The sequence below is a fragment of the Diorhabda carinulata genome, chromosome X (genome assembly GCF_026250575.1).
Source record: "Diorhabda carinulata isolate Delta chromosome X, icDioCari1.1, whole genome shotgun sequence".
In the NCBI taxonomy this organism is placed as follows: domain Eukaryota; kingdom Metazoa; phylum Arthropoda; class Insecta; order Coleoptera; family Chrysomelidae; genus Diorhabda; species Diorhabda carinulata.
Window position 1 is genome coordinate 15,730,847 of NC_079472.1, and position 14,370 is coordinate 15,745,216.

Below are 14,370 nucleotides of genomic sequence, written 5' to 3' on the forward strand. Positions count from 1 at the left end.
TTCGCGTCGAGTTACATAAAAGAAAACGTTGATGGTGCAGAAGGTTCCTATATTGTTGGTATTGCTTTGTTCACAAAGAAAACGACGATTCTACAGAAAAACTGGATAAAGTTTCGCGTCGAGTTACATAAAAGAAAACGTTGATGGTGCAGAAGGTTCCTATATTGTTGGTATTGCTTTGTTCACAAAGAAGACGACGATTCTACAAAAAAACTGGATAAAGTTTCGCGTCGAGTTACATAAAAGAAAACGTTGATTGTGCAGAAGGTTCCTATATTGTTGGTATGGCTTTGTTCACAAAGAAAACGACGATTCTACAGAAAAACTGGATAAAGTTTCGCGTCGAGTTACATAAAAGAAAACGTTGATGGTGCAGAAGGTTCCTATATTGTTGGTATTGCTTTGTTCACAAAGAAGACGACGATTCTACAAAAAAACTGGATAAAGTTTCGCGTCGAGTTACATAAAAGAAAACGTTGATTGTGCAGAAGGTTCCTATATTGTTGGTATTGCTTTGTTCACAAAGAAGATGACGATTCTACAGAAAAACTGGATAAAGTTTCGCGTCGAGTTACATAAAATAAAACGTTGATTGTGCAGAAGGTTCCTATATTGTTGGTATTGCTTTGTTCACAAAGAAGACGACGATTCTACAGAAAAACTGGATAAAGTTTCGCGTCGTGTTACATAAAAGAAAACGTTGATTGTGCAGAAGGTTCCTATATTGTTGGTATGGCTTTGTTCACAAAGAAAACGACGATTCTACAGAAAAACTGGATAAAGTTTCGCGTCGAGTTACATAAAAGAAAACGTTGATTGTGCAGAAGGTTCCTATATTGTTGGTATTGCTTTGTTCACAAAGAAGACGACGATTCTACAGAAAAACTGGATAAAGTTTCGCGTCGTGTTACATAAAAGAAAACGTTGATTGTGCAGAAGGTTCCTATATTGTTGGTATGGCTTTGTTCACAAAGAAAACGACGATTCTACAGAAAAACTGGATAAAGTTTCGCGTCGAGTTACATAAAAGAAAACGTTGATGGTGCAGAAGGTTCCTATATTGTTGGTATGGCTTTGTTCACAAAGAAAACGACGATTCTACAGAAAAACTGGATAAAGTTTCGCGTCGAGTTACATAAAAGAAAACGTTGATGGTGCAGAAGGTTCCTATATTGTTGGTATTGCTTTGTTCACAAAGAAGACGACGATTCTACAAAAAAACTGGATAAAGTTTCGCGTCGAGTTACATAAAAGAAAACGTTGATTGTGCAGAAGGTTCCTATATTGTTGGTATTGCTTTGTTCACAAAGAAGACGACGATTCTACAGAAAAACTGGATAAAGTTTCGCGTCGTGTTACATAGAAGAAAACGTTGATTGTGCAGAAGGTTCCTATATTGTTGGTATGGCTTTGTTCACAAAGAAAACGACGATTCTACAGAAAAACTGGATAAAGTTTCGCGTCGAGTTACATAAAAGAAAACGTTGATGGTGCAGAAGGTTCCTATATTGTTGGTATTGCTTTGTTCACAAAGAAGACGACGATTCTACAAAAAAACTGGATAAAGTTTCGCGTCGAGTTACATAAAAGAAAACGTTGATTGTGCAGAAGGTTCCTATATTGTTGGTATGGCTTTGTTCACAAAGAAAACGACGATTCTACAGAAAAACTGGATAAAGTTTCGCGTCGAGTTACATAAAAGAAAACGTTGATTGTGCAGAAGGTTCCTATATTGTTGGTATTGCTTTGTTCACAAAGAAGACGACGATTCTACAGAAAAACTGGATAAAGTTTCGCGTCGTGTTACATAAAAGAAAACGTTGATTGTGCAGAAGGTTCCTATATTGTTGGTATGGCTTTGTTCACAAAGAAAACGACGATTCTACAGAAAAACTGGATAAAGTTTCGCGTCGAGTTACATAAAAGAAAACGTTGATTGTGCAGAAGGTTCCTATATTGTTGGTATTGCTTTGTTCACAAAGAAGACGACGATTCTACAGAAAAACTGGATAAAGTTTCGCGTCGAGTTACATAAAAGAAAACGTTGATGGTGCAGAAGGTTCCTATATTGTTGGTATTGCTTTGTTCACAAAGAAGACGACGATTCTACAGAAAAACTGGATAAAGTTTCGCGTCGAGTTACATAAAAGAAAACGTTGATGGTGCAGAAGGTTCCTATATTGTTGGTATTGCTTTGTTCACAAAGAAGACGACGATTCTACAGAAAAACTGGATAAAGTTTCGCGTCGAGTTACATAAAAGAAAACGTTGATGGTGCAGAAGGTTCCTATATTGTTGGTATTGCTTTGTTCACAAAGAAGACGACGATTCTACAGAAAAACTGGATAAAGTTTCGCGTCGAGTTACATAAAAGAAAACGTTGATTGTGCAGAAGGTTCCTATATTGTTGGTATTGCTTTGTTCACAAAGAAGACGACGATTCTACAGAAAAACTGGATAAAGTTTCGCGTCGAGTTACATAAAAGAAAACGTTGATGGTGCAGAAGGTTCCTATATTGTTGGTATTGCTTTGTTCACAAAGAAGACGACGATTCTACAGAAAAACTGGATAAAGTTTCGCGTCGCGTTACATAAAAGAAAATGTTGCTTTTGTTTTTAAAACTGACATGAAAAAAATGGGTGAAAGTAATGCCTGAGTCTCATCAATGATGTTTTGACGATGGAACACTGATGGACAGTGTCAGGAGGTTAAAGGAGCTGCATAAACTGAAAATTACCATCAAGAAAGTTAAGTTTAATGTTAATATCAATTCAGTTTTAATTATTACTGAATAAACCAAGCTTTTAATGACATATATTTACTTATTTCAAAACAAAACAGGAAGGATTTGAGAGCTAAATTTTTGTGAATATAAAAAAAGCAGCAAAAAGCTCAAAAAAAAACAAATAAAATAACAAAAGGGAACTAGAACTATGACGTAAACAAAACGTCACAAACATAATCTCATTTATTCGTTTTTCATACCGTGGAAATTAGTTTTTTGTAGACGAATCTCGTACTTACTTTTTGTGGTAATAATAAATTACCGATTTGTGCACCTAAACGTTTACCGATTTCGATTCGGTTATAATATTTGTGCGCCATATTTTGGGCAAAATATTTTCTTGAATATTTCGTTAAAGTTCCAGCACCGAATATACGAGAATCGTTCGTTTGACAATTACTATCTATCACTAATCTACCTACAAAACGAACAGAAAAAAAAAACGTCAAAACGACGAAATTATCTACGTGTAAATTTTTTACATCCAAAGGCATTCGACACAAAATTGGAGCAGCTACGAATGCTCTGAGGACCATAGATATTTGAAATTCGATGGATATTTGAGATTCGATCAATACGAAAAGGAAAAAAACGAAATCAATGATCAGAGTCAATCAGCATCCAAAGTATTCCTACTATATACTCCGCATAAGGGAAAACGTATATATAGGAAAAACAAAAAGGTCAATAAACACAAGATTTTAGGAGCATAAATCTAATTACTATTTGAAACGCACTGGAAATTCCGCTGTAGAGAAACACATTCACAAAAAGAAAAGGAAGCTAGACAGAAAGCTAGAACAAGAATAAAGAAGAAAGCTTGGTGGGAGAAAGATCAAGGTCGAGATGGTTGGATTTGGAAAGAGTTTGTAGTCAAGACGAAGGTACAGAAGATAGGAACTGAGCCTCCTTGGAAAGGGCTCTTCAAAGCTGGAAATGGAAGTGACTGGGGAACAAATTGAAGACGCAAGAAGATAGGCTCTGAGCCTCCCCTCATAAGGGCTCCTCTAAGCTGGAAATGGAAGTGGCTGGTGAACAAATTGAAGACGCAGATATTTTTAACTCGTCGTGTGATACGCCGTATATAAAATAACATTTATTTACCGTCATAAACTAAACCAGCGTTATTGATGACGCTGTATACTCTCGGACTGATTTCTTTTTCGCTGAAGAAAAACAAAGCCAAACACTCCATCTCTAACATTTTATGCTTTGATTCGAATTTTGCTTTGGTGATGCAGTTGCTTTCCGCGTCGTACGTCCAATCAATAAAATAATAAGATGAATAGATCTGCGGGAGAAAAATTGTTTAAAATTATAATCGTGCATCGCTCAACAGACAAACACCTTAATAGCTAAACAAGCCTCTAGATGAGGTTTTGTTTCTCCAGTATTCCAATTAACGATTCAAAAGTCCACAATTACACACAAATCCCCCCCTCTCAACCATTAAAGGCTTGTTTCCATTCTTCTTCTCCTTATTTTATTATAATAAGGAGTAACTACATCTATTGCAATACTTAGCAAACGAGCCACGTCTACAATTTTGTCCCTTGCCACATAATTTCACTTTTTAGATTATTCACCATTAACCTCTATTTGTAAGTTATGTAACATGAAAAAAACACGACTGAATAATTAAAAAATAAACTCCCTATGTTTATCAACGATAGAATTAAGTAGAAAATTGTTTTTCTCAATTACCTTGACCCGTTTATTTTCAAAAGATTCATAAACTACCGAATCCACTTCGGGATTATTATAAATCGAAACGTTGTGTCTCTGTCGTTTCTCCAAAGCCATACTATAAGGGAAAGGTTCTATCAGAACCAAATGATTTCCTGCTATACCGAAATCGATCAAACCGTTTACGGTGGCGTGCGCTTGAAGAAAATGACCGTAAACGATGATGGTATCTACGAAAAAAAATTCACGATCCATATTGATAGCGTAATTGGCGCGGTCAGTAGTATACTTACAATTATTATCTTTCCGTTTCCGATATAAATGTCTCAATTTACTAACAGCTTGATTCGCATCTAACGCGGAGTTTATTACGAAGACGTTTTCCGGTTTTTCCGAAAAACGTTGTTTGTTGAGTTTCGTCGGTTTTTGGAATTGTTCTCCAGTCATCAAGAATAGCATGTCGTATTCGAGAAAACTGTTATTGTTTACAACAACATACTGCTCCTTCCTAACAATATAAAATGATAAATCGGTATAAATAAATACGTAGTGTGATCTATGAGCTCTTGGTCGGTATGACATTTAATATCATGGTTATTATACACTGTTTGCGTAGTCATTTTGACTTTACGGCCACTCTAAACTTATATCTAGAAGATATTTTGTATAAGGCTTAAATTCCTCACAAAGGAAGCTATTTTTCTGGGGTTTTCGTGTTCCATTCCCCATGGCTTCCTCGAAGAATCCGCAGTTGTCCTTTACCATGGCTAACGTCTTAAGGTCATGTTTTACGGGGCAGTGACCGATCACTATTATTTTTTTTTCTGGTGCTCCTGAGAAGTTCTTAACTGACTTTTTAACTGAGATAGAGTGTTTCTCCATTGAAACTCCATCTAATTTTTCTTCCATCAGTCCAGTTCATTATTGATATGACCACAATCCTAGACATGAAGTCGTTATTTCTTCTTGTCAAGGCTGTTTGCTTCCTAGTATACTTTTAGAGTTTGTTTGCAGTCTTGAGCACATGTTTATTGCTAGTTACTCTACCTGGAACATTGTGAGTGATGTTTCATCGAGTTTCGGGCATACGAAAGATTTTTATTGACCCATGATTGGTGGTCGTTAGTCGCCACTTCGAAAGGGATGTATTCATCTATTATGCTGTTCAGTTGATTAATTGGTTTGTCACTGCTTTCTAGCTCGAAAATTCTTTGGTGATCTGTCAGATTTTCTGGCTTTAACTTTACTGTCGACCATTCCACAAGTTTTGTAGTATATAATCTTAAGCTTAAGTCCCCCAGTCTTGCCTACGAGCTTGTGACAACTCCTTGCCTATATAATTGCTCCAAATAAGTCTTTTATCTATATGACTCATTGGAAAGTGATAATTCAGTTCTATATATGCCTTCCTCGTTCTTCAACATGTCAGTTTTCAATTCTAACGTCATTTTGATGGATTGACGTGAAGTGTTGTCAAAAGCTTCTTCTTTTTTTTAGTTTCAAGTTCCTTCACAAAGCTGTCTGTATTCAGGTGATTTTCTAGGGTTTATTTGATGTCTGATGACGTGTTTCACTTCACTGACACACTGACTTTAATTTTTTTTTCTCTAGAGACATCTAATTGATTTGGAGGTCTTAGTAAGTGGAAACGTCTTCAGGGTACCAGGTCACCAGGGTACGAATAGAATGTCTACCGAATGATTCTCAGTTGTATCTAGGTTGTTTTTGGCCCAATGACCTTTCTCCAACTTTACAGCTCTCGTTTGCTTGCAATTTTTGGGTAATTCGGAGATTAAAAAGTTTGATCATTTTTGTGTCCTTGTAAAAAAATAAATCAGTATTATTATTATTACCTGTCGATTTTCGTTATTTTCCCTTGAACGATATTGATGTACGCCTTCAAATTAATCATATCCATGTACCGAGCGTCCATAAAATTTTTTTTCACCCCAAAAGAATCCCGAATTTTATTATTTATCTTTTTATGTCTAAAACCATTCGGGCATATCATGGTAATGTTATTATAAGTTACCTTGAAAAAATTCTCTAATTTTATTAGGAATAATGTGCGGAAAGTGTTTGGACGTACCAATAAAGAAACGCTTTGTCTGAATACCAGAGCATGGATAAAAGCTAGAGCCGTATTACTGCATCCTACTATAATGATTTTTGTATTGATGACGTGTCTAGTATGGCTGCAAATGTTTACTGTCGAAACGTACAAAGCGAAAGGCTCCTTTTTTTCGGTTACTACTTCAGAAGGTGCGCATTCTACAATTCAGTGTCGAATTTAAAGCAATTTATTTTTCGATATACAAAATCTAGCTGTTAAATTGATTACGAAAGAAGTTTTATTATAAAAATCATTCTAAATTCGAATTCTCTCTTTCATTATCGTTTTATCCATTTATCGAAGCTGTGCTGGAAGTCTTCTTTGGCGAGGGCCTTCAGAAGCCCTGTCGTTTTTTGTTTTATCGCTTCTATCGACTCAAATCGGGTCCTTTTCGAAGCAGATCTTTGTCTAACTTTTCAAAGAAATCTGAGCAGACCCTTTGGCGCAAGAGCAGATTTTTTGGAACCAACTTCGCACAGATTTCGTCATGTGTAATTCCTCGTGTAGTAGTACAAAAATGAGAATATATAAAACAGTTATTAGACCGGTCATGATGTATGCTGCAGAAACTATGACTATGACAAAAAAGCAAGAAGAAGACTTAAGAATTGTTGAGAGAAAAATATTAAGAACAATATTAGGACCAGTAAAACTAACAGAAAATGAGTACCGAAGAAGAATGAACCATGAAATAGCACAAGAAATTAAAGAGGACATAGTAAGAAAAATTAAACAACAAAGAGCAAGATGGCTGGGACATGTATGGAGAGCAGGAGAGGAAACAGTAGTGTACTCAATATTAGATTGGACCCCTGGAAGTGCTAGAAGAAGAGGAAGACCAAGGTCTACATGGTGGCAAGAGGTAAAAGACGACCTTAAGAGAATTGGGATGTGCAACTGGCAAGAAAAAACGAAAGATAGACGAGCCTGGCAGGATATGTGCCACAAGATATAAACAGAAGAGAATGGGGACTGATCTACCCCGAAACAAAGAAAAAAAAAAAGATCTAGAAAGCTCGTAAGAGCGGCGTTACCCCATCTGGGGTGTTTAGACACCATATAATAATAATTCCTCGTGTAAAATTTTTCAAACAGTTTACAGCCTCGTCAATCATACGGATACTCATTCGACGATCTGCACGCTCAATTCGGTTGATTTTGGTCACTGTATCCGGTCACGGCGCGACCTGGGCGCTGGTCATCTTCAGTACTCTCTGGGGCCCTCATTAGAGCACTCACACCACTCAAAAACACGCGTACGAGATAGAGAATTGTCCCGATATAGGCCTATTGCAACAATTTATAGCACTCAGTCGGATTTTTTTTTTCAATTTAACGAGAAATTTGAGATTAATAAGTTGCACAAATACTAAAATAGTGTTTTGGGCCGTGCGTAGACAAGATATCGAGATAACCCACACTACTAGGACGCCCTCTAGGCCAGCAATCTCGTTAGCTAATAGCCAGACCTCGTATCGTCTAGATCAAAGGTCTCTTATGATTGAAAATTAGTTTACAAAAAAACAAGTAAGAATTGGACGTTTCGACTTTTCTTTGAGTGTTTATCAAAATATGAGTTGAAATCGACAATTCCTATTAATCAATAGGTCATCTACAACATGAATTTCAAAATAAAATCCGATTCAACTACAAAAAATTACCGCCATCAGTTGCAAATAAATTGAAACCCTCTAAAATATAGGGTCAACGAAAACTGTACAAAGTAGTAAGGTCCATGAGTTCTCAGCCTTATATACCTAGTAAAAAAAAGGTCGTATAAAGAAAATAAACTGACTATTTTCCAATATGTTCTCTCTTTGTTTCCGCACATTTTTCAAAACGTCTGATTTTCAACCCTCAACTCGGCATTTGCCAATAAAAAAAGTCTGACGGGACCAGATCGCGACTAAATGGTGGGTGTGTGAACTGGAGCTTTGTCATAAAGCAAGAGCTGATTTCACCGCGCCTTTTAACGATCATTTTTCGACACATCAGCCTTAGTAAGTCAAACAAAAATTCCATCATTTTTTTGGCGCTTTTCGTAACTTTTGCTTTTTTACGGCACAGGTTCTCCTTTCCGATGCTACTCCATTGAATCTCTTTTAGATATTGAATCATACTGAAAAAACAAGGTTCGTAACCAGTTACAGTTGATAACTCTTTCTTGGACCTCTCGACAAAGCTCTAAACATTCAATTCGACTCTACCTTGGCACTACGCTGGGAATTCGTGGCACCATGTGTACTATTAACAGTCTCCACCCCTTTTGTTTTATATTCTTCGTCAAACAAGAGAAGAAAGACAATTCAAACCACACAATACTTTCGTATTTTCCCGGCCGTTCGATTAGAGAATTTAATGTGATTCCAGCTGACTTAGAACGTAAACTTCTTCAGCTAGTTTCCTCATCCACTAGGAAGTCGACGCATCCTACTGTACCGTATGAGAGTAATAATTAGTTAAAGTTTACTTTTAAAAACATCATTAATTGGTAATTATTTAAGGAATGTTTTTAAATTAGTTATCTATACTTCTAACTTACCTTCCTCTTTGAGTACGTTCAAATCGTATTCCGGTTGCATGATTGGTAAGATAGGAAGTAGATTTTGCAGGTTATTTATCAAAGGTCTATCTCGATAAGCTTCTAAATTATCGTACGGGGTATGTCGATAAAAAAGTATAGAGTAGTTGGACAAACGATGTAAATCTCTCAAAAAAAATTTGTCGTGTCGTTGGAATATGGGTGATATTACGATGCTTTCTATGATGCCGTGACTTCCCGGAGGGTAGGAGTCGACGTGTAAGGAACTGACGTCGTAATGAGAAGTCAGGTAATCCAAATCGATTTCCTCTGACAATACTACAAATAAAGAAAATTAAATTCAGCACGCCGCCTCCGCGAACTTTTCCGAATGTAAAAAACCTAGAACCAAATTTTGAGATAAAAACACTAGAAAAATTGGTTTTGAGAAAGCTTTTTGTAATGACCATGTAACGGCTAATGGTATATCTTGTAAAAGAAGTGGCGGGCAGTTCGTCTAAATATCTTTTCCCAATCCCCTCATCAAAAAAAAATATTTCAATTATTTGTACACCTGGAATCCCTCATCACACATTTACGGATCATCGACGTTGTTCCTGGATCTTCTGGATCCATCTGGGATTCGTTTCGGACCAATATGGTGATTTGCTTTACCATTACAATGAAACTTGGAATTATCTGGTAGAATATGTTGAAGATTTAAAAAGAATTTGCTTTTTTTTATATCAGTATATACTTACTGCAAATTCCGATGACTTCTTTATCACACAAACACACAAAGGACGTGTAAAGACCTCTGGGAAAGTTTATCGAAATTTCAAATTGTTGAATGGCTGAATAACTATCGGGAATCGTCGACAATAGTTGTTTTACTTGTTTCTCGTGACTTTTAGAAGCAATCTGTATACGAAACGAAAACAAATAATAGTTAAAACAAACTGAAAAACACGCTTTTATATTATTCAAAATTCAAAAGTCTAAAGATTCCGTTATATTCTGCTTTAGTGCCTCTAGCAAACAAAATAAACCATTATTCGTACATTTATTTCATCTAGTTCAAAGTATTACACATTTAAATTGTTTATTCAGTGATATAGTGTCAGCTCCATTTTGATTTTAACAATAGAATTGTTGTTACAAATAACTGGGTCGACAACACAGCGAAAAACGGAAAAGGGCACGATTTAATTTAGAGTTTTAAAGCATCATAGTGACGAATCACCGATTATCTTGCTCCGCCTTGTAAACAATTCGATTTTAATGTAATATAAATCATTAAACATTAAAAAATTCAATGAGATACGAATTGTAACATAACCTACTAAAGCTTCTGCTTTATTTTTGCAGTTTTGCCATTTTTTATTATTCACCCCAACGCTCCGGAACTAAGTGGATCGGGAAAGACCGTGGCCATGAACATGCTGGTCGTACTGATGCACCAAATATATCAAGACGCATTTGATAATCATTTTCACACATGAATCAGACGTTTTAAAGTCCGCGGAAAGTCGAATTTATTTTAAAATGCATGATGAGGCGAAAGTAAGCAACCAATCTTCTTTTTTTCCATCAAATTGAGAAAAAGATATTGACTAAGTGGCCGCCATCAGAGTTGATGACCATACGGGATCGTTTTATGGTATTTTCCATCACTTTAAAATTTCAAGGTGACAGATTCTCGCAGTCTCGACGAATATTCTTCACAAGGATTTCAAAAGTCAGATTCTCGTAAGCTAGGAACTCCAAGAAAGAATTCTGAAGCTGTTGAATCTCAATTCATCCAAAAGAGGAAAGAAAAATTTGACAATAATGCCGTCGACAGTCGTCGTTTGCCACGCGGAGTCATCCTGAAATTTGAGCTTATTGACCACCGACAAATGCCCAATGTCGTAGTACTCGATGGTCTTGATCGACAGCAGCGACATTTCAAACAAAATGGTTGCTCTTGTGCCCGCTAGCCTCTAGAAGATCTGATTCATGGCTTGTCGATTTGTATTTCACTAGGATGATTACTTTTGCCGTACCCGTTACATTTTTTTTTATTACTATTGACTCACCTCGACCGCCAATTCTCCCAGCATACTATTTTTATGCATGACGTACAATTCCGAAGGAAAAGTACCAGTACATCTTGGCGGTACTCTACCGAAATACTTGGTCAGTTTGATTACGCTGATCGTAGTTGGTACTGCCATCACGCAATAATCTCTATTAGGGAAACATTCGAAAGCCGATTCGAATAGCATTATCAGCCCGTATTCGTGGGAAGGAAGACAAGCTGCTATTTCTAAGGAAAAAGCGTTGTCTTCCCCTTTGAATTCGGGAGTTTTTTGGATGTGCCCCTTTGAAGTCGAATCTAAAATCACATTATAATATATGACCTGAGCTCTAGCTTAAGCATAGGTAATAATTAGTATGGACAAGGTTGAGTAGACCAGTCTTGGGTCTCCAATAAATGACCAAGTTTGGATCATCTAATATTAACCAAACTTAGGTACATATTCGTATCGCCAAAACTGGGTTAAGTAGTCTTAAGTTTGGGTAATAATAAATAACTAATAATAAATAACTTCAACCAGGCTAGTTCCAAATTTTGGTGATGATTGTTATGGTCGAGACTGGATCGCTTATTTTTAGCTCAAGTCCAATAAATGACCAAGTTTGGATCATCTAATATTAACCAAACTTAGTTAAATATTCGTATCACCAATACTGGGTTAAGTAGTCTCAAGTTTGGGTAGTAATCAATAACTTCAACCATGCTAGTCCAAAATTTGGGTGATGATTGTTATGGTCGAGACTGGATCGCTTATTTTTAGCTCAAGTCCAATAAATGACCAAGTTTGGATCATCTAATATTAACCAAACTTAGTTAAATATTCGTATCACCAATACTGGGTTAAGTAGTCTCAAGTTTGGGTAGTAATCAATAACTTCAACCATGCTAGTCCAAAATTTGGGTGATGATTGTTATGGTCGAGACTGGATCGCTTATTTTTAGCTCAAGTCCAATAAATGACCAAGTTTGGATCATCTAATATTAACCAAACTTAGTTAAATATTCGTATCACCAATACTGGGTTAAGTAGTCTCAAGTTTGGGTAATAATCAATAACTTCAACCATGGTAGTCCCAAATTTGGGTGATGATTGTGATGGTCGAGACATCTATTCTTAAGTAAAGTTCAATAAATGACCAAATATCTATTGGAGGGTTATATCTATTCTCAGGGGTTTTAAGCCCTTTCAACAATAATTACATCACTACAAACGTACTAAGCCTGATAGTTACAATCGAGCTCAATAGTTAATTCTTCAGTGGTATTATTGTTCGGTAAAGTACAAAGATTAATCGTAAAATGTGCATTGTACATATTTATAAAGGGTTTACCAATAAGGACTTGACAATTTTGAATTTAATTTGTGAACGTACCTCTTTTCACTTAAAATCGAACTGTCACTGTCAGTTTATTCAGTAGACATAACCTGTTCATCATGGTGTAGTACACGAACAAAAAACATCTGCAAATCTTATAAATTTACTTCAGAATTTCGGAGTAGGTGGCCGCTACTTTAAGAGCGTTAACTCCGATTTTCGGTCGTAATTCTCGACCTAGTAACAAGTTTAGTGAAAAAGTTTGAGTCTACGTATTCGTTGTGAGTCAGTGAGGCTACGGGTTGGTCGAAGTGTCGAAAATATCGCTGCCGTTAAAACATCCGTAGCAAATGAGTCGATTCCACGGCGTTCTCAAGAGTTGGGCATCGCCGAGACCAATGTTGCGTAAGGATCTTACGAGTACTTTACGACAATACAAGATCAGGCTCACTCAAGAATTGAATCCGATGGACCATTCGAAGCGACGTACGTTCTCCGATTGCGCCAAGATGATCAATTTCATCGCAAAATCATCTTCAGTGACGGAGCTCTTTTCTGGCTCAATGGATTTGTCAATAAACCAAATAAGCGATATTGGGCGGGTGAAAATCCACATGTGCTCAATGATAAACCACTTCATCCACAAAAAATAAATGTTTGGTGCGGTTTGTGTGCCGGCGGCCATATTTCTTCGTCGAAGATAGTGATCGCCACGTTAATGTGAATAGTGATCGTTATTCCGCCATGATTATCGATTATTTTTGGCCCGAATTGGAATATATGAACATGTGGTTTCAACAGGACGGCGCCACAAGGCACACAGCACACGTTACAATCGATTTATTGAAGTTTGATGAGCGTGTTATCTCAAGAAATGGACTAGTCGATTGGCCTTCTCGTTCGTGCGATTTAACGCCTCCAGATTTTTTTCTTTGGGGTTAAGTCAAGTCGTTGGTCTATGCTAATAAGCTGGAAGAGCTCAAAGCCAACATCGTACGCGAAATAGCAGCCGTTTCGGCCGAAATGTGTGGCCGAGTCAAGGAAAATTGGGTCCAACGAATCAACCGCTGCAAACGCAAATGGTTTTCATTTTATTTTGAAAAAAAGTCCTTATTGGAAAATCCCTTGTTTATCAAAATTTCTCCTTACATCCGGATATCCAATCAACGGTATTATCATCCAAAACTTCTTTTTCCGGTATATCCAAATATTTGCTCAATACAGATTCGGAGCTGAAAGATTTGCTATCGACGTGAAAGGACCTCACCGAAATCGATCCGTCCTCGTCGTCTTGGAAAACGAACATCGAAGCGGATGTAAACACCAAAGAAAATTCATCCGATTCCGTTAACGAAACCGTCATAAACATTTCCTCGTCTTTAATTTCCGTTTCAGATGTACGCGAACGCTGTTCTACTATATCTAAAATTCTAAAATAAAAATTACGACGAATGTCAAAAATCCTAAAAATGTGTCAAATTGTTAAGATCACTTCCTAATTCTATAAAGTCTACAATTTGTATACATCGATTAGGAAAATAGACAAATAAAAACCAAAACGCATCAATCGCTTCTTCAAGTGTAGAAAATAAAAAAAATCCTTTGGTACCAAACAAGGATTGTATGGCGGCTGATCCATCAATTCGATGTTTTAACTGTTCAAAAACTGATGTGCGAGAGCCCGCATTGTCGTGGTGGATTGGCTTCCCTGGTTCATCCAAACACTAAGTGCTTGTTGGATTTGGATCGTTTTGAAAGACCCAAACAGTCAATTTTGATTTAGTTTCAGATCCATTATTCGTCGACTTGACCATTAGGTCATGATGTTAAAAACTAAATTGATATACCAACTCCAAATTTCGAAATAC

The 14,370-nt window shown here is 36.7% G+C and overlaps 2 protein-coding genes across 6 annotated transcripts in view; one reads left to right on the plus strand and one right to left on the minus strand.

Annotated features, from left to right (window-relative positions):
* LOC130902404 (TBC1 domain family member 1) overlaps positions 1-14,370 on the plus strand; it is an 84,825-nt gene that overhangs the window by 14,994 nt on the left and 55,461 nt on the right. The window lies entirely within an intron of this gene.
* LOC130902403 (cilia- and flagella-associated protein 61-like) overlaps positions 1-14,370 on the minus strand; it is a 30,639-nt gene that overhangs the window by 12,000 nt on the left and 4,269 nt on the right. For all 5 annotated transcript variants that reach the window (XM_057814535.1, XM_057814534.1, XM_057814532.1 and 2 more), the window contains 10 exons: positions 13,652-13,932; positions 11,185-11,483; positions 9,868-10,027; positions 9,128-9,445; positions 6,562-6,743; positions 6,326-6,504; positions 4,766-4,980; positions 4,491-4,702; positions 3,891-4,077; positions 3,026-3,204 (listed from right to left, as the gene is read on the minus strand). In XM_057814535.1, coding sequence (XP_057670518.1) covers positions 3,026-3,204; positions 3,891-4,077; positions 4,491-4,702; positions 4,766-4,980; positions 6,326-6,504; positions 6,562-6,743; positions 9,128-9,445; positions 9,868-10,027; positions 11,185-11,483; positions 13,652-13,932 — 2,212 coding nt within the window. The remainder of the gene's footprint in view (positions 1-3,025; positions 3,205-3,890; positions 4,078-4,490; positions 4,703-4,765; positions 4,981-6,325; positions 6,505-6,561; positions 6,744-9,127; positions 9,446-9,867; positions 10,028-11,184; positions 11,484-13,651; positions 13,933-14,370) is intronic.